The sequence below is a fragment of the Saimiri boliviensis genome, chromosome 8 (assembly GCF_048565385.1).
Source record: "Saimiri boliviensis isolate mSaiBol1 chromosome 8, mSaiBol1.pri, whole genome shotgun sequence".
In the NCBI taxonomy this organism is placed as follows: domain Eukaryota; kingdom Metazoa; phylum Chordata; class Mammalia; order Primates; family Cebidae; genus Saimiri; species Saimiri boliviensis.
In genome coordinates this window covers 114,523,133-114,543,821 of record NC_133456.1, presented here as the reverse complement: position 1 = coordinate 114,543,821, position 20,689 = coordinate 114,523,133, and the positions used below count along the sequence as shown (strand labels likewise).

Below are 20,689 nucleotides of genomic sequence, written 5' to 3'. Positions count from 1 at the left end.
ATCATTCTTATGCCTTTGTATCCTCATAGCTTAGCTCCCACTTGTAAGTGTGAACATAGGATGTTTGGTTTTTCATTCCTGAGTTACCTCACTTATAATAATGGCCTCCAGCTCCATCTAAGTTGCTGCAAAAGACATTATTTCATTCCTTTTTATGGCTGAGTAGCATGCCATGGTGTATATACACCACATTTTCTTTATCCACTTGCTGGTTGATGGGCACTTAGATTGGCTTCATATTTTTTGCAGTTGTGAATTGTGCTGCTATAAGCATGCATGTGCACGTGTCTTTTTCATACAATGACTTTTTTTCCCTTTGGGTAGACACCCCGTAGTGGGATTTCTGGATTGAATGGTGGTTCTACTATTGGCTCTTCAAGGAATCTCCACACTGTTTTCCACAGGGGTTGTGCTAGTTCACCTTCTCACCACCAGCAGCGTAGAAGTGCTGTCTTTTCATGACATCTATGCCAACATCGATTATTTTTTGACTTTTAAATTATCATTCTTGCAGGAATGAGGTGGTAAGATTATTCTTCTTAGTTTGCTCTGGGATTTGGTTATTTTGTAGCCCGATCTGGTCAGCAGGTTCACATTTCCTCTGGATAAATTCACCGTCACAGACACCACCACTGTAACATATTCTTACAGGAAATACAAGTTTGGGACACTAGAGGTCTCCCTCTTACCATATACGTAACAAATGTTATCTCAAGGAACTGTTAAGAGCACAATTTCCATGGCAACATGAAATGGGTGTGTTGTCTTTAAGTGGGAGGAGGAGAGGGTTGAAGAGGAAAACTGAATAACAGCAGGGGCAGTTAAAAGTGGGCAGTTTCCCGTTTCTGTTAGTTGGATGTCATTGGTTGTTATTTGAAATACAGACTGAAATTTGAGTAGGCTTTGCTGGAGTTAGATTTTCCACTTGTTTTTCAGATTTCTATCTTTGGTTGGACACCCAAAGTGTTTTAAAGCCTGCAGCACTGGAAAAAAACCAAAACAAACCAAAAACAAAAAGACAATAACCGTGTCATGCACATGCACCTGCAGAGAAATTCTCTTCGTCTCTAGATTTTACTTTGAAAATCCACATTCAAGTTGAACTTCAGTCAAACCCCAAATTAGAATTGAAGTAAGTGTTCTGATGTCCAGAATGCATGCAATCTAAAATGAGGCTAGTGTGATGCTCAGCATCTATTGATCTATCCATGCTTGTGCTGGCATCTTCCCCGATGGTGGCTGCCTTAGATCCTGAGCTCCCAATGTTGCCTCAGTTGGACGATAGAGCGGGCACGTGCACATTCAGGTGAGAATCCAGGTGTGCAGCCAGGTGAGAGTGTCCAGCCAGGTGAGCGGACAGGACATGTGCTGGGAGGAGGGAAGCAGTGAGTTCTGTTAGCTGGAAGTAACTTTAGATTTTTAATGTCATTCCTGTGTCTCCGGCTTCTCTACACTGCTTGCTCCTAGTAAAATCCCTTCACTTCCACCAACTCCCAGACTCTCGCCTTCTGCCGCCCTCTCCCAGGTGCACAGCGTCTTGTCTTATGAGCCCCCCCAGGTGCCTCCAAAACTCATTTCTTCTGAAAGCATATTCGACAGCAAGAGTTCTGACTTTTTCCAAATAACAACATCCTTGTTTTAGAATTCGGTACATGTTGCTGTTTGTATTTTAAAATATCACCTGTGAAGTTACAGGAACTTTGGATGTATTGAAAGGAAAAGACGCATCTCTAAAACCTGAGGCTTGGAAAAAGTTCTCAGGTCATTAAACTTTCTTGACATTCGTCTCTTGCCAGAGGACGCTGACGAATGACAAAGAGCTGACAGGGAAGGTTGAGGACACTGGTGAATATGGGTGCTCCTTCATGGCAGGGGTCAGCCTGGGCCGGCCCTGATGTCCCCAGGAGGCAGGAAGCAAGGCAAAGTCTGGTTCCTTCTTTGTTCCCATCCTTTCTTGCCCTCCTTTCTCCCCCGTCATGTGTTACTACAGGAAAGAGGAAGGAAAACCTGCCCACCAACGCTTTAGAGACTTTCCCAGTTCTCACCTGACCTCTGGCATTCAGCTCGGGAGCCCTCCATGCTCCTCTCTCCACCCAACCTCCTGTGGCTAATTACAGGACCATAGAGTCAGAGGGAGGCCTGGCAACTGACCCATCATAACTGAAACCTCAGGTTCAAAAACCCTCTAACTGTGTCTGATAAAGTTATATTTCCTGTCCTTTTCCAGTCCCAGCACAAGGAACTGTCAGCCTTCCAGGGAGCCAGCCAGTCTGTCTCTGTCTGTCAATCATCTATCTACCTACCTACCTGTCAATCAATCATCCATCTGTCTACCTATATATCATCTATCTATTCTGTCAATCATCTGTCTCCATATTATCTGTTTATCCATCATTCATCCATCCATCCGTCCATCCCATCTCTATATCTATCTTATTTAAACACCTATCTATCAGTCATCTATCAATCTATCATCCATCTATCTATATCTATGTATCATCTATTCTATCAATCATCTATCTCTGTATGATTTTTCTACTTATCTATATTTATCTCATATCTTCTCTATATCTGTCTTATCTATTATCTATTTCTATCTTTATATTTACCATCAAATCTATTTATATGTGTGTATGTGTGTGTACCTATATATTGTTTGTGTATTTGAAGTAATAAATACACATAATTTAAAAACCCTTTAGCTGTTTCTCCTTACTATATCTTAGGTAGATGTGTGTCTTACTCTTTCCTCATGTTTAAATTTTTTTTCTTTTTTTTCTTTTTGTGTCGTGTTTCCTCATGTTTAAATTTTGAGCTGATGTTTGGACTTCCTGTTGAGGAAGATGACAGTTGATTTAATCAATTCCCCATACACATACCCTTCAGCCTCCCTCGTTCTCTCAGTCAGGTTATAACTCTCAGTTTGATTAATTTTGCATTTATACCATCATTACTCACAGTGGATCCATTTAATGTATGATAATTATCTTTGCATTTTTGAACAAATTATTCTTTTATCCAGAATTAATAAAATAGTTATTAATATGCTTGGGTTTCTGTGTATCACCCACTCTCAGATCTCTGACAGAACCAAAATCTCCTTTTTTTTTTTTTTTTCAAAAGGAATCTTGTTCTGTCACCCAGCCTAGAGTGCAGTGGTACCACCTTGGCTCATTGCAACCTCCGCCTCCTGCGTTCAAGTGATTCTCATCTATCAGCTTCCTGAGTGGCTGGGATTACAGGTGCACACCGCCACGTCTGGTTAATTTTTGTATTTTTAGTAGAGATGGGGTTTCACCATGTTGGCTTGCCTGGTCTTGAACTCCTAATCTTAGGTGATCTGGCCTCCGAAAGTGCCGGAATCATAGGTTTGAGCCACTGTGTCTGGCTGAAATCTACTTTTGCTGCACTAAAACATACCACACCTTTGAATCTGTGTGTTGGGTTTCTTCCCTGAGGGAGTATTATGTGGACCCTGGAGGCAGGGTCTCACTTTGTTCCCCAGGCTGGTCTCAAATTCTTGGGCTCAAGGGATCCTCCCACCTTAGCCTCCCAAAGTGCTGGGATTACAGGTATGAGCTACCATTCCCAGGCTACAATTATTATCTTCAGAAACACTAAGGAAGTATTATATTCGTATTACATCCATGAACTAGACCAGATGCTATAAAAACTCAGCACCTGACTGGCTTGCTGTCTGACTGGTTTTTCTCTAGACTTTACCACCATGGCATGGCTGCTGGCATTAACTTCTTTTCATAATCATTGCATAAACTTCCTTTGCTTCCGTCACTCTTCCATGGGTCCTTTGTCCCCGGGTTCCCATGTCTTTGTCTCCCTTGCTTTGGTTCCCTCCCCTGAGATGACCTATTTTCTCACTCCCGCATTTTTTGGTGAAATACATCCTCTCAATAACAGCTACACGGAGGATAATTCTTTTGAGGACTTGGTTGTCTGAAAATGTCTCTATTATATTCTAACATTGGAATCATAGATTCAATCATGGATCAAATTGATCATAGATCTAGTTATAGAATTGTATATACAAATTTATTTTCTATTGGCATTTTGAAGATGTTGTTCCAGTGTCTTGTAACTTTCTGTGTTACTATGAGCAGTCCAATACCATTCCAATTCCTGATCCGCTGTGTGTGGCCTCTTTTGTTTTTTTATGGGAGGTTTTCGGATCAACTTCTCTCTCTTCCATCACTAGTGTTCTGACATTTTTTAAAATTATGTGCTTTGGGGTAGATCTTTTCTTCATTTGTTTTATTGGACACCAAAATAGCCTGTTCACACTGAAAAACCTATGTAGTTCAGTTCTGGGAAGTTTTCTTGTACTATGTCTTTCATGACTTCCTCCTCTCTGATCTGTTTTTTTCTCCATAATTATTATTATTTAGACATGGACCTTGGAACTGAAACTTACTTATCTATTTTCCCAACATTTTTAAGCTCTCCTTTTGGATCTATTTTTTGGGAAGTTTCTTTAATGTTCTAAGTTTTTATAGCACCTGGTCTAGTTCTTGGATGTAATGCGAGTGTAATACTTCCTTAGCGTTTCTGAAGATAATAATTGCTGTAGCCTGGGCATGGTAGCTCGTGCCTATAATCCCAGCACTTTGGGAGTCTAAAGAAGGAGGATCCCTTGAGCCCAAGAATTTGAGACCAGCCTGGGTAACAAAGTGAGACCCTGTCTCTACAAAAACTCAAAAGAGTAATCAGGCATGGCAGTGCACACCTGTGGTCCCAGCTACTTGGGAGGCTGAGGTGGGAGGGTCACCTGAGCCCAGGAGGTGCAGGCTGCACTGAGCTCTGTTTGTTACACTACACTCCATCCTGGTGACAGAGTGAGATCCTATCTCAAAAAAGAAAAAAAATCCAATGTTTTAGTCTCAGCTACATTTCAAGCCCACGATAGCCCCATGTGGCTACCATACTGTGTAGTGCAGTTGTGGTACATTTTCATTACAGCAGAAAGTTCTGTTAGATGGTGTCAGAATTCAGAGTTTGTGGTGCATTTTGTTCATGACTTTATTTCCACCAATAGTATTAATTTGTCATGTGCTATAAGAAAAAATCTAGGTGCCCTTAAGCGTTTTTGACAAATGAAGGCTGAATGACACAGGACACACTGCACAGCTGATTCTTCCTTGATAGTTCTAGTAGAGAAATGTGGTACCTAGATCGAGTTACCGTACCACGTGTGCTCATTCAGCCATGCTAAAGTCGGAAGAAACCGCACCATGGTAGTTAAGACACATTGACATGGAAGGTTTATTTTCAGCCTCACAATGTCATCATCACATAAAATCAACCTTGTTGAGTCAGTGTTACTACTTTTATAGTTTTCTTTGTATTAACTTTGTGTCTTGCTTTTATAGCTGTATAAGGACAATAAAGTAGAACTTTATATTTTTTACTTCTTCATATTTAGGTTAGATACCCCCTCCCTTTGTGATCAATCAGATACAATTATTTTTCCTATGAAGGAGGTCTCTAAATGATTTATGTTGGGCTCCATCAGTAAAATAGGTAAAACAGCAATACTGGCATGTTAGTGGGTACCTATTCCACATTAGGCACTTCCATGTGCTTCACACAGATGATGTTACTCACTTCTCGTATGGCCGGCGAGGCCAGCGCTATTACATTCCTCATTTTATTTTACTTGTTATTTTTTGTCTTTTTTTGGTCCTCATTTTAGAAAGGAGGAGACTGAGGCTCAGAGTGTTTAAGTGACTTGTCCAAGATTATGTACCGCATCGGAGGTGAAGCTGGGTGTGACCTGAGCAGTCTGACTCCAGAATCCACCTGCTCCTCCCCACCTTATGGCGATAGAGGGCATGAGCTTTGCTATCGAACGGGCTTGGGTTCCAGTTCCAGCTCTTCTCTATGATTCTGGGCAAGATATGTCATCTTTGCAAACCTCAGTGTCCTTACTGATAAAATGGGGACAATGATGCCATCCTCAGAGATTGTTGCTGGGGGTTAAATGAGATAATATACATAAAGCACCTTACCCAGTACCAGGTCGTTGGAAGAGTTTTCCAGAAGGAAAACGGAACTCTCCTCCTGCCAGCTGGGAGCAGGGCAGTTGGTGCATTTCAACAGTGTATTTTATAGTCAAAGCTTCATCCACAGTAGAGTGAAGAAATAACGTGGAAGGCAGAAGCCTGGAGGCAGAAAGCAGGTTCCCTGGCTGGGCATTTCCTTCTTCTCCTCATGGTGAGACATCATCGATCACTGTGGTCACTGTGCCTCTCAGATGACCCCTGGGGAGTTGCTGCCAACCTCTGGGGGTTCTTCTCAGACAATGAGTTAGGAGCTGAACAGAAACAATGTTGATGGTGCCTACTTCATTTCCAAACATCTTTGGGCTCTGGGAATTTGGCCCAGCTTGTGACAATGGTTATTTTAAAGGACAGGTAGAGGTGAGGGGCATTGCTGGGCAGCATCAGCTGGTGTGGTCAGCAAAGGCCTTGTGCAGGAGGCTGGCACTGTGGCTGGGCCTGAGGGTGGGTCAGCTTTGGGGTTGTTTAGGAGGTGTGCTGGCCCTTTTAGGCTGGCAGGAGAGAATGAGTGAAAGTTCTAGAGCAGGAGCAGACATCTGGCACATAGGGAACATGAGTCAGCCAGCCTGGTGCTCACAGCAGTGTGGTGTCTTGCTCTGATATACACACACGCTGGCACACACATGCCCCAGGGACACACTCAGTCTCTTTGGGTTCAGGACTTACATAGGACACAGGGAGAATCAAGGAAATGGGGGCTCCATCCTTCATCACTGACCCTCCAGGAGACTGAGCAGATAGGGTCAAGGGAAGAAGAGCAGCCAGTTGTGCCATCAGCTGGGGGCTGCTCCCCATCAGGCTGGTTACCTGAGTCAGAGAGAGGAACAACATAGGACTGATTGGAGGGCTGCCTGCAAGACTCCCAGTGTCTTGGGGACCCCTCAGTAACTCCGGGAAGTGAGAGCAACTTACCAGAAGTTGCTGGTCTTAGCCCTCCTTGACTTGCCTACACTGGGGTGGCAGAGCGACCCTGTGTCTCTGCTGCTGTGACTGCCCCTCCCTCCTGGCTTCTGCTGCCCATTCCTTTGTCTGCCTTGTGGCCTTTACCAAATACTGTTTCTCTTGGCCAATTGGTGTCTGCCTCTGTCTAAAATTCTTCAGGAGAGAGGCCCTGATACCCAAGTCTGGTTAATCCCATGGAGCCTGTAGGACAAAGCACTTGTCACCAGCCTTCTTGTGCGCCAGGCCCCACACAGACAGAGGATTGTAGAGAGGTGCTCACTGACATCCTATTCACCCACTCATTCAACAAATGCACATGATGGCGGAGTGCCTGCTGGGGTGGTAGGCATGGCGGTAGAAAGCGTGGTCCCCTATGTGCAAGGAATCTCCCACGTAGCTGTGGCACCAACAGTAACATCACTGTGGCTCTAGGGCTTGTCTGTAAACAAGCAAAATTCTCAGGGCAAAACCAAACCAAACCAACATCTTGATTATTTGCACCCAGCGTCCACTCAGACCTGCTCTGTGGGGCTCATTCTTCCAAACTTTGACGGAAATCTCAGAGGTCCCATGACTTTTCTGGTGACATTAGAGATGTCCTTCAGTTGCTCCCTCAAGGCTCATGCAACTTAAATGTGCAGTGCCATGAATCATCAAAAATCCATTTAACGTTGACTCTGTCTTCTCGTCTAGTTCAAGTGGGCAGTGCTGACGGCTTACGGTGGGGCAGCACGTGGTCAGCGTCTTCACATTTCCCACCCTCCCATGCTCAGTCCTCTTCTCCCACATCTGATGACCATGGTTTCTGCTCTGTCTTCTCCCAGGTTGTGGGAGGACAGAGAAAGAGGAGAGAGGTGGCCAGAGACGTCTTCCTTGGTTTGCACTGCTGTGAGTGGGTTCTGGGATGTTCCGGGTCTGTGGGTGTTTAAGGCTGAGGCTTCTTGTCTTGGGCATCCTTGATGGGTCCATCAGAGACAGAGGCTCCGAGAGCTCAGACCCCGCCTGCAGTTTTATGATGTAACAAAGGCATTTCTTCTCTGGCTGGTTTGTGACTTCTTCCTCTCTCCCCAAGCCTGGTCTTGCTGGATGGCATCTGAGAAGAGCCTGGTCAGTGCTCTCTCTGTGGCTGGCCTCTTGTGCACAGGGAGCTCTTAGGCCTCATTTGTCAGCATGTGCAGAAGTGGTAAAGGATCTATCTAAAGAGCCAAACTCTCAGTTCGTGTCTTCCAAAAAGAAGCACTGATCTCTCTTTTTCTAAAACCTTTTTTTCTTTTTTTGAGACTGAGTCTTGCCCTGTCACCCAGGCTAGAGTGCAGTGGCACGATCTCAGCTTACTGCAACCTTTGCCTCCCAGGTTCAAATGATACTCCTGCCTCAGCCTCCCGAGTAGCTGGGATTACAGGTGCTCGCCACCACGCCCAGCTAATTTTTGTGTTTTTAGTAGAGATGGGGTTTTGCCATGTTGGCCAGGCTGGTCTGAAACTCCTGATCTCATGATCTGCCTGCCTCGGCCTCCCGAAGTGCTGGGATTACAGACGTGAGCCACGGTGCCCAGCCTTACCGAAACATTTAACTACGCCCCAAAGTGAAGTTCTTATTACTATTGGCAGGGTTGAGCCTAGGCTAAAGTACAATGTGGAAGGGAACTGGGAGTGGTGGTGAGAGACTGGCATCAAAGAGACTGCCCGCTGTGACAGTTTCCCTAGAAGTGGAACAGGTAAGCCAGGTGTGGCCCTGAACTAGGGGCATCCACTTAAAGCTCTAGTGAACAACAATCATTAGACACTGATGGACAGATGTCACTGAGACCTTGCACTCTGGAAGGAAGCAGGATCTGACGCTCAGAGTTCTGGGTTCAAGTCTCCACTGTCACCTTCTAGTGTAACCTTCCTGGTCTCCCTCGGCCTCCTATTAAAAAGGGATTTTAATAAGCAATTTCAGAGGACTCCTGAAAGAACAGAAGGAAGTAGTAAGTACTTTGCACACTCAGAGATATGAAGCAAATAGTAACCTTCTTAGTCAGCTGACAAATTCACAGAGGTGACATTTATTAAAAACAAATGATGAGGTCTGTAATCCCAGCACTTTGAGAGACTGAGGCAGGAGAATCACTTGAGTCCAGGAATTCAAGACCAGCCTAGGAAGTGTAGGGAGACCCTGTCTCTAATTAAAAAAAATGAAGGAGAACAAACAAAACCGAATGATGAGTAGACATTATTTTGGTCTAGTGAAGGGGATAAAAGTTGGGTTGGTTCCTATTTCTAAGGGCCAACAGTCTTCGCTTATTTCCTGGTGGGGGTCCCGTTGGGGTCTCTGGGTGTCAGGAGGATGCTGGGTGCTGGGGTGGGGGTATGTGGGAGCCCAGAGTGAGGAGAGGATGGCTGGAAGGAAAATAGGGTAGAGCTGCCCCCAGGCCTGCAGCGAGTGGAATCCATGAGTGTCTGTGGTGTGGAAAGTGTTGCTCACTGACCTTTCAGCATAGCAGGTTCTTGATTCAGATGAGAACCAGAAAGTGCTTTAGTGAGAAGGGACTTTAGATAGCATCTTCACCCACCCCATTACTTGGAGGTCCCCAAAGATGAAATGACTTGTTCAGGGCTTCCCAGCAAATGCAAAGCAGAGCAGAGATCAGAACAGAGCAGGGGGCTCCCTGTCCTCCACTGGCCCCCTCCAGGGCTTTGGAGGATCCTCTCCCTCCTTCAGACAGGCGAATTTGATAAACATGTGTGAGCATTTTCATTTGGAGTGAGGCGGGGACAAGCACCACCTTCCCACGTAACTAGAGGTCTATAGTCATGCTGCTGTTTTCAGAACAAAGGGCCCAGACACCCGAATGGATGCATCTGAAGACAGGTGTCCATCACCACCTTGTTCAATGAGCTTCTTCGTGTTCATTTTAGGGGAGTGTCTATTAAAAACAAATCACAAGCGCACTATATAGTCATGAAAATGTCCCAGCACACTTTCAGACTGCCCACAGTCTGCTTTTACTATTCTATTTTAAATATAATATCTAAAGTTATTTCCAGTCGTGTGATGGGCTAGGCTAGTGACTCCGAGTATTATGCAGACCTGCTTTGCTTACGATTGCATGAAGGTCACCTGACTTCCTCACCCTTTGGCTTCTACTCCTGACTCAGCCTCCTGAGTTGCTGGGATTACAGGCACCTGCCACCACATCTGGCTAATTTTTATATTTTTAGTAGAGATGGGGTTTCACCATATTGGCCAGGCTGGTCTCAAACACCTGACCTCAGGTGATCTGCCGAACTTGGCCTCCCAAAGTGCTGGGATTATAGGCATGAGCCACTGTGCCTGGCCAGTCCCCCAATTGTAAGACATCATCTCAGTGCTAGCTACATCTTGAGGATCGACGTGGCAGAACCAAGTTCTTGTGGGGGACAAGCAGGGAAGCAAATGATTATGAAGACTCTGTTTTTTGATTTTTTTTTTTAATTCCATTTTTTACACATCCACCTCTTTGTCATGAAGTCACAACATTTTATCAAAATATACACACAGCACAAATAGTTTTAAAATGTATGGTTGGAATTCTAATTAAACTCAATTGACTGCTGCAAACAACATGCAATGGGTCATTGATCCTGAATGATGCCCCCGGAGGGGCTTATGAGTCATGAAATCACCAGTAATGGCAGGAGCAGGGATTGAGGTTCTTAGGAGAATTATGCCCTTCATTTCTTTTCTGGTTAGCATGTGAGGATGGCAGTGAATGACTGCACTGATACTGGGATCTGCTGAGAGAGGATGGATGGAAAGGTTTTATTGGCAAGGGCGAAACGATACTGACTTGTGGAGCTCTAAATAGCATTTCTGTCTTGACGAGATAGCCAGCGCAGTGTTATAGCAAACCTTCCCTCTCACTTTCCACCTGTCCTCTTGCCCATGGATTTCATGGCGAATCAGAACGAATGAATTTGTAGATCTCAAGTTACAAGTTTGTTTATTATAACGAATTCCCATAAAAGCCTATGCAGGGCTGTCCCCCCAGCCATTTATATGTCCACAGATAGGAGCAGGATAAAATGGGTTAGTAGTTACTTGTCTGCGGCTGAGTGAGATCCGCTACTAGACCAGGCAATGGGGCCATTTCGGTCTTGAGATGTCTGGATTCCATTGGCCCCCAGATTCAACGAGCATTTCACTGATCAGCTGTGGTGAAGAGCCACCATTTATTGCAGCATCAAGCTTTGAAACCTTTCTCAGGGCAGAGACCCATCTTTCAAGTAAAATAACTACTGTTAGTAATGACCTAACTTCAGGAGTGTCTGTGAGACACGTCAGGAGTCAAGACCCAGGGCATTGTCATTAGTGAAATAGACTTGGTTTCTGCTACAGATAAAAGTCACATGGGGTAGAATGGGCCTCAGCCTTTGCTGTTGAGTGTTTCTTTTCTTTTCCAAGTTGAAAAAGGAACCCAGGCAGTGTCTCTTGAACCAGTTCCCAGGGAGAAGGCAAATTCTTTCGTGTCTCTAGAGGGGCAAGATTCAGGATATCAGCCGCTCCATCCCGGGGTTGACAAAGGAAAAGTTCCTGAACATGTTCTGGTCCATGCTGTTGATCAGCGCTTTGTCGGCGAATGACAGCCGGGGCTTCTCGTTTAGGAATTCTTTGTCGAAATTGCTGCAGTCATATGGGGATTTCTTGGTCAGAGTTGAAGGGAAGAAAGAAAGAGAAGAAACATCAGCCATTAAGGTCATTATCTTCATTTTTGTTATCTAGGCTGTAATCTCTGTCTGGCAAGTTGGTGTTTGCAATACTCTGAATGGAGGCAATGCCTATTGATTACCATGCACAGCTGTCATTGAACATGGCTCTGATCCTGGGTCCTCAGCTTAATAATAATAATATAAATTAATAAATTCACAGAAGGTCTACCATTGTAGAGATTCAAATGGGATCTAATGTTTCTAATTGATGGTGTACATGAAGTAGGGTTGCCAAGCTTTGAAAAAGTGATCCACCCAAATTTGACCTCTGTCTGTTTAGTCTTCATGGAACAGAAAGTGGGATAAGGGAGGGTGGTGGGGAGAGGGAGTGAGGGGGTGTGAACAGAGGGATGGGAAGAGAGAAGGAATTTCATATTCCTGTTCTTTTATCCACATTCTTGGCTGTTGTCAGTCCCCTGCCCTTGTCAATTTTATTAGTAAATATCTTAGGCTGTCTTTCTTAGACAACACAGATTGGGACAGACTCCTTTCAGACCCCTTGGTCCATTGGTTTTCATGGCAAACAAAACAACAGAGAAAGGGAAAATAAACATCTATTTCATACGTGCTATTCAGTATGGTGTTCAATCCAGTGTTCCAAGATTGAGAACAACTATGACCGATCAACAGAAAGTCCTATGAGCACAGAGAAGCAAACCGAAGAGTCAGGCCCCTCCCATCCTCCAAGGCGCCCCGGGGCTGTGAGGTCAGTGGCATGTGGTGGCTCAGACCACAGGTCAGGGGGAAAGTTTCCTACAGGCAGAACTGGGAATGTCCTTTAGGGCAAGCTTAGATCAAAGTTTTCATTTTTATTTGCAAAATATTAAGTCAATTTTAATCTGCAGTGGAAGGCGAGACATGCTTTAATAGTTCTGATAGCTAAAAGCAAGGTAAAATTTTTATTTTATCACAAATGATTAACACATGCATTAGATGTGGTATTGTCACAAATAGAGTGCTTGAAGCCGACCTGTTGGACCCTTGGAATGTCCCTGGAGCTTGGGACAGATGTTGAGAACAACTATTCTTGCCCTGGGAACGAGGTGCACCTGCTTCTTCCGGCCGTTCGCTATCACGACCAATAGCCTGTGTGTTCTCTGGGGTGGACTCTGTTGTGAAGGCTGTGAGCCAGTGCTCTTGGTCCATGTCCACCCAGGCAATCACTCTGGTACTTCCAGCAATCATGGGGAATGGTTAAGGCTGGCAAACAGACCATTTTGCTCTACTCTTTTAAAAATTATTATTTTTGCTGGGCGCGGTGGCTCACACCTGTAATCCTAGCACTTTGGGAGGCTGAGGTGGGTGGATCACAAGGTCAGGAGTTGAAGAACAGCCTGGCCAATATGGTGAAACCCCGTCTCTACTAAAAATACAAAAATTAGCTGGGCATGGTGGTACACGCCTGTAGTCCCAGCTACTCGGGAGGCTGAAGCAGAAGAATCACTTGAACCTGGGAGGTGGAGGTTGCAGTGAGCCGAGATCACACCACTGCACTCAGCCTGGGCGACAGAGGGAGACTCTGTCTCAAAATTATAATTTTTTAAAATTGTGATGTACATAACACAAAATTTACTCTCTTAACAACTGTTTTTTAATTTTTAATTTTTATTTTTAGAGACAGTGTTTCACTCTGCCACCAGGCTGGAGTGCACTGGTGTGATCACAGCTCACTGCATCCTGTGGGGCTCAAGTGAGCCTGCTGTCGAGGCCTGTTGAGTAGTCTGAACTACAGGCATGCACCACCAAGCCCACTTAATTTTGTAGTTTTTGTAGAGGTGGGGTTTAACTGCATTGCCTGTGCTAGTCTCAAACTTTTGGGTTCAGGCAATGCTCCCACCTCTGCCTCCCGAGTAGCTGGGACTACAGGCATGCACCACCAAACCCACCTAATTTTTCTATTTTTTTTTTTTTTTTGTAGAAATGGAGTCTGTGTTGCCCAGGCTGGTCTCAAACTCCTGGACTCAAGCAATCCTCCCATTTCGGCCTCCTGAGTAGCTGGGACTACAGGTGTGCACTACCGTGCCTGGCCTTAACCACTTTTAAGCGTACAGTTCAGTGGCAGGAGCATATGTTGTTGTACAACCATTTCCACCATTCATCTCCGGAGCTCTCTTCATCTTGACTTTATTTATTTTTTTGAGACGGGGTTTTTGCTCTCTTGCCCAGGCTGGAGTACAATGCTGTGATCTTGGCTCACTGCAACTTCCACCTCCTGGGTTCAAACGATTCTCCTGCATCCTGTGTAGCTGGGATTATAGGCACCTGCCACCATGCCCAGCCATTTTTTGTATTTTTAGTAGAGACAGGGTTTCACCATGTTGGTCAGGCTGGTCTCAAACTCCTGACCTCAGATGATCCACCTGCCTCCACCTCCGAAAGTGCTGGGATCACAGGGGTGAGCCACAATACTTGGCCCGCCCTTACTTTATTTTTGCCTTCACTTTATGGGGGCCCATCTGGCAGGTGAGCCAGACCATTCTGCCTTTGCTGATGTAGCTTAATGACTTTTGCCAGTGAGGACATATATAGAAATGTACAGGTCTATCTTAAAGCACTGATTTACTTAGTTTTTCTCTTAAACCAAAGAACACCTAACAATTGCCATTAGGAAATGTAGTTACATGAGCACTTCACAGATACTTCAATAAACATCATGGAAAAGTAGCTCCAAAATTCCTGATGTAGGATGCAGGGTTGATGTCCAAGTTTGGGCTACCCAGACTGGACCATTAGGTATGTATGTGTCACGTGCAAAACCTCCAGCTTGTTTAATAGTCGCTCCCACAAATTCATATTCAGCTTAAGGCATGGGCTTACAGCAGCGTGTTCTTCATGCAGGTGCGTCTTGACTACAGAGGTTAAATTTTGCGAACGAGAGTGACATCCCCTCCCTGGCCCGCCGTCCCAGCAACAGGTGGTAGAGAAGTGCATTCCTCTTGGGGAGTGGGGCCGGTGGGGAGTCGGGCCTCCGGCAGGGGTGAGCAGCTTCGGTGACTTGGACAGGCAGACCACCCGGAGTAGAGGGAGAGGGGCTGACACCAACGGCCCCTGGGCGAGTCCTTACCACTTTTGGCCGGAACGGTGGGTCAATTTCCTTCCGTTCAAGTTCCTCCCAGTTGATCTCCCGAAACAAAGGGTGCTGGCGGATGTCTCCCCTCACACCTAGCCTCTTCTCTGGTTCTCGCACAAAGAGCTGAAAGGGAGCAGAGGAGGAGCCCTGAGGTCTCCAGCGATGAGCCTTTCGCATCAGGAGCGTGTGGTGCTTCCCAGTGCACCAGCCCCTTCTTTTCTAACCTCACTTTTCTACTCACCTTCATCAGGACTGACTCAAATCAACCTGGTCCTGAAACTCTCCCTTGGAGGACCCTTTCTAAATTTGCTGAAGTCTGACTCACTATCTTCCGAGGCACACAGACCTGATTTGAAACTTTGTCCTGTGTTACTGATGGGACCTCAGGCAACTGACAGGCCCGAGTCAGTTTCCTCACCTGTAAACTGAGCCAAGTGCCCTCCTCACAAGGTGGATATGAAGATTGATGAGACAGCAACATACACACACACACACATGTGCACACACACACATAGGCACACACATGCACCTATGTGAGCACACAAATGCACACACGCACATACATGAACACAGACATATGGCATACACACAGCTATGAACACACACACTGGCACACACACATAAATGTGAGCACATGCACACAGATACACATACATACCCATGCACACAGGTATATATAAATGCATACACACAGACATGAACACATACACACATGTGCACACACTGACACAAATGTGACACATGCAGACAGGCAGGCATATGCACGCATATACACACTTACATGAACACATGCACACAGACACATTTGTGTGCTATAACTCCTGGTCTATTAAATCCAACATTATAGAGTGAGGGGTCAATTTATTTGTCATTTGTTCAATTACCCATCAACTGAGTCTGATTTCTTACAAAGCTGCATTCTTAGGATGAGTCTAGCATTGTGGGGACTCAGGTATAATAGAAACTTGGGTCAGACAGTCAGCTTTGGACTCTACAAGGCATCTGAGTAGAGACTTACCCTCGACTCCTGCAAACCTGCTGGAGGAGTAATATTTAATTCAAGGTCCATCTAATAATTTCTGAGTTGGCACATACGTACATTCTGCTTTGCACTGTTCCTTATTCCTGTTCTTTCCCCCTAAGAGGTCAAAATGATCACTGGCAAGACAGGAAAGGAACTTGGATATTTTTCAAACTTAAATAAAACCTGTCAAGGGCATTGAGCAACAGGAGAGTCTAAACATTAACTTAGAAAAGTAACAGGTCCCCTGGGTGTCTGGAGTAGTTACCGGTTATTCTTACATCAGCTAGATGTTTATTTATGGAGCAACCATGAGTTATAGAGCATTTTAAGGAGCCTAAAGTTCTTTAAAACAGAAAACGTGGTGGAATGCAGTGATTTTCCAGGAGGGTTTCACAGGGGCTCGACATCCATTTGCACCTAAATTGCAAGGGTCTCTTGTTTTTACTGCTCATAAACATAGCCGGCCTGCATGTTCTGAAATAGTGAGATACATAGATATCTCAACCAAACAACATACTATTGTGAAGTGAAGTTTTTTTTTTTTCTCCTTTTTTAAAAAAGTAGGAGAATCTCTTCGAAGTTCCAGGTGAAATGTTTGTGCAATCACCCAGTATATCTGGCAAATTGTTGGTACAGTCTCAACTTCCTCTCTCCCCCTTACCACAGGGGGGCCACCAAGGACTCTCCAGAGAAACTTGGGGTTCCAAAGTACCCAATTAGAAAGCCACTGCATGGTGGAAATAACATGACAGCCATCCAAGAGACTGACTACCCACGTGGCCTCAGGTCAGTTTTCTGAGTCTGTTTCCTCATGTGTAAATGAAGGGCTAGCCAAGGTGATCTCTAAGGCCTGGTGAGCTCTGACATCCTCAGGACCTCAGCCAGCATTCCAGGCTCTCTGGAGTCTGATGCTGACTCACAGGGCTTTCCATTCCCATTAGAACCCCTTCCTGTACAAACGTTTCTGCTCACTGAAAACACCACCTGCCTTCCTGCCTGTCCCTCACTAATGGTATTTCTATCTTGTAGTGAGATGCCCTCCCCTAGTCCACTCCCATTTCCTGCCCCCCATCTTTAAATTCTGCCTTATCTTTCAGGGCTCAGCTTTCACCCCCTTTTCCTCGTGAAACTTTCTTTAATGACCTCCACTAGCAGGGAGTCCTCTCTCCTCTGTTCAAGTCATATTCAGGACCGATCACACCATCATACATCATTCACATGATTCATGATTCTTAGGATTGATACAGCATTCACTCCTACCAATGTTCTTTGAGGGCCAGGCACTGTGCTAGATGCCTCAGTGATTTTGAAACAAATTCTAAGAGTAAGAATCATTATCCCTGTTGTCAGCTGAGGCAGCTGAGCCTCAGAGTAGCTATGCACTTTGATGTCAAGTGGCCTCTTTCCTACTCGTCCTGATGGATAATCTCTCATCTGTGCACCACAGAACATCTTCCCCCTACTGGAGAATTAGTATATTGTATCTTTTTTCCAAGGCTGTCTTCTTTCCTACTAGACTGTAAGCTCTGAAGGCTGGATGTCACTGATAGGTCTATTCCTTTCCAAAGCTAGCATGGTGCCGGGCATAACACAGATGCTCAGTAGATGCATGCTGAGTAAGTGAATAAGCTGTCTTTCCGCTTTGTTTATCTGCATATCACGTATTTTCTAGCCTCATTTTTTCTTGGTCACCTGTTTACAGCATAGAAAAGAAGCACCAAGTTTACAGTAAGACATGTTTTTCTGTAGGCTTAGAAAATGGAGCGGATACTAAAAGCCCCGCTTCACCACTGTGCAATCCATGCATGTAACAAAATTACACTTGTGCCCATGCATTTATACAAACTAGAAAAGAGTGGGAGTCATCACATGGAAAAGCAGATTGATGTTCTAGAAGCAGAGAGAGGCTGGGCATGGTGGCTGATGCCTGTAATCCCAGCATTTTGGGAGGCTGAGGGGGGCAGATCACTTGAGGTCAGGAGTTTGAGACCAGCCTGGCCAACATGGCGAAACCCCATCTCTACTAAACATACAAAAATTAGTTGGGCGTGGTGGTGGACACCTGTAATCCCAAAGACATGGGAGGCTGAGGTAGGAGAGTGGCTTAAATCTGGGAGGCAGAGGTTGCAGTGAGCTGAGATTGTACTACTGCACTCAAGCCTGGGCAACAGAGTAAGATTCCTTCTAATAATAATCTCAATAAAAAGCAAAAGGAATAAGTGACTTGCCCTATGCCTCTTCTCTTGAATCAATGATACTAAATGATCTCCACTTCTTAAGGACATTTGGATGAGACAAGATCAGGTAGATGGTGTAAGTGTCTTAGGAATAGGGCAAAACCCAACTCATGTTCTAATGCAATGCTTCAGCAAGTTAGGCCACAAGGAACCGCCCTGGGCTGTGTGTGCTGCATGCTACGTTTTCTATTCTATTCCTTCCAGTGAACATGTGGCATTTGTACCAAGAGGATCTGCCAATGGACCTTCTGAGCTTGGCTGTGTACCTGCAAAATGAAAAAATACATGAAAAATATAAAATGTGTAATGAGAAGAGCATATGGTTTCTAGCTCTGAGCTTCAGTATTCTTTCCAGTTCTGCACAGAACAGAAAATTAGTATATTTTCTGCCCTGCAGCCACTCAACCCACTGAGGTCCTGAGGATGATGGGAGACCTCACGGGGGCCCAGGCTGGAAGCGCCACCCCTGGAAAGCTGCACAGATGAAATAAAATTCCTGAAGACTTGATTTTGTCTGTAAAAGCTGTCAGGATGGAGGTTTACGTTGATGGGAAAAAATAGGATATAGTTGGAATTTGTTGAAGTTTATTGAACAGTCTGGGCAAGAACGCAGCTCCAGGCTGTGGAGGACAGCCAAGAGCAGTGCTGACAGATTGTACCTGGAGCCTGCCTTCCCTCTTCAGTCCCTCCTCAGATGTGTCTTTCTACGAAAGGAAGAGGTATTTATGTTCTGGATCATTAACTTCCCCTCATTTTCAAACAAATGGACAGGACATCCTGGTTGGATAAACGAGGATGTAAAGGGTATTTCTTTGGCAATCGTCAACTGGACAGCAGTGTCCCCACTGGAATTCTAGCCAGAGCACAGCCTCTTCCAACGTGCACTGGTTCACTGCACAACGTGCATCCATGCCCCGGGGGCCGACAGTGACAGGCCTGCTTCTGCTGCTGTCACAGGTGCCACACAGCATTGCTCTCCTTGGCTTTTCCTGAGGACCAATGACTTCTGGGTTTCATAACATTTTGTCAAATTCCCTTAAGGAAATTTCTGAGAAATGGCATTACCTTTTATTTTTGCAGCAAATGGGGCTCAAGAACGTGGGGGCTGTTGGGTCCAAGCTAGTGAGGACTAGAAGTAAAGCTGGAAGCCAGTTTATGGGCAGCAGATTGCACAATGGAAATTAATTTTGTCAGCCCAACTGCAAGAATGTGTGTGAGAGAAAGTTCGTGGAATTTTTACTAACTAACTCACATGGGAAATAACAAGTCCAAACTCTTCTACGTAAACTTACTTAGAACAGGGGTGTCCAATCTTTTAGCCTCCCTGGGCCACATTGGAAGAATTGTCTTGGGCCACACATAAAATACGCTAACACTAACGATAGCTGATGAGCTAAAAAAAAAAAAAATCACAAAAAAATGTCATAATGTCTTAAGAAAGTTTATGAATTTGTGTTGGGCTACATTCAAAGCCATCCTGGGCTATATGCGGGGCATGGGTTGAACAAGCTTCATTCATTTAGAACCTCTTGAATAGGAATGGTGACTCATGCCTGTAATCCCAGCACCTTGGGAGGCTGAGGTGGGCAGATTGTTTTGAGCTCTGGAATTTGAGACCAGCTTGGGCAATATGGCAAAACCCCGTCTCCACAAAAAATACAAAAATCAGCTGGGTGTTGGTGGCATGCACCTGTAGTCCCAGCTTTATGGAAGGCTGGGGCTGGAGAATCACTTGAGCCTGGGAAGCATAGGTTGCAGTGAGCCGAGATTGTGCCACCACACTCCAGCCTGGGTGACAGAGCAAGACTCTGTCTTAAAAGAAAAGGAAAAAACCTCTTTCACCGACCAGTCCTCTTGTCTTCTTTATCCCTTATTATTTTAGTTTCTGTTCTATTCAAACAAATTCATTTTCTTCTCTAGGGACAAATCTTTCTCTTGCCCCTGAAACTCTGCAGATGACTGTTATTTTGGTATTTGCAAGGCATTTAGCTTTAGATTTACTTATTTTGAGACAGAGTCTCACCCTGTCACCAAGGCTGGAGTGCAGCGGCAGAATTGAACAGCAGTAGCTCTGACAGATTATTCACTGCAACTCCAACCTCCTGGGTTCAAATGATTCTCCTGCCTCAGCCTCCTGAGTAGCTGGGGTTACGGGTGCCTGCCACCATGCCCAGCTAATTTTTGTATTTTTAGTAGAGATGGTGTTTCAGTATGTTGGCCAGGCTGGTCTCAAACTCCTGACCTTGTGATCCACCCACCTCGGCCTCCCAAAGTGCTGGGATTACTGGCATGAGCCACTGTGCCTGGCCCTAGTTTTGTTTTAAAACTTTATTTTGAAGTAATTATAGATTCACAGGATGTTGATAAGATAGTACAGAGATGTCCTGTGTGCCCCTCACCCGATTTCTCCCAATGGTTCCATCTCACATAATGACAGCATAAGGTAAGGAGCTGGTTCTGGTACCATGTGTATATACTACTTATGCCAGTTTATCACATGTGCAGATACGGGCAACTTCCACACCAAGCAAGATTTGAACCACAAAGATCTGCCTGTGCTGCACCCTGAGAGTCATGCCCACTCCTGTCCCCAGCACCCTAACCCCAGGCAG

At 45.1% G+C, this 20,689-nt stretch overlaps 2 protein-coding genes across 6 annotated transcripts in view; one reads left to right on the top strand and one right to left on the bottom strand.

Annotated features, from left to right (window-relative positions):
• PFKFB3 (6-phosphofructo-2-kinase/fructose-2,6-biphosphatase 3) overlaps positions 1 to 20,689 on the top strand; it is a 259,701-nt gene that overhangs the window by 221,905 nt on the left and 17,107 nt on the right. The gene's annotated exons all lie outside the window — the stretch shown is intronic.
• The window catches only part of PRKCQ (protein kinase C theta), a 138,928-nt gene continuing 128,710 nt past the window's right edge, over positions 10,472 to 20,689 (bottom strand). For 4 of the 5 annotated variants that reach the window (XM_039478655.2, XM_039478656.2, XM_074405082.1 and 1 more), the window contains exons 17-18: positions 14,811 to 14,939; positions 10,472 to 11,680 (exon numbers count right to left, since the gene is read on the bottom strand). In XM_039478655.2, coding sequence (XP_039334589.1) covers positions 11,525 to 11,680; positions 14,811 to 14,939 — 285 coding nt within the window. In that variant the 3' untranslated portion in view covers positions 10,472 to 11,524. The other variant, XM_074405083.1, reaches the window with a different exon arrangement.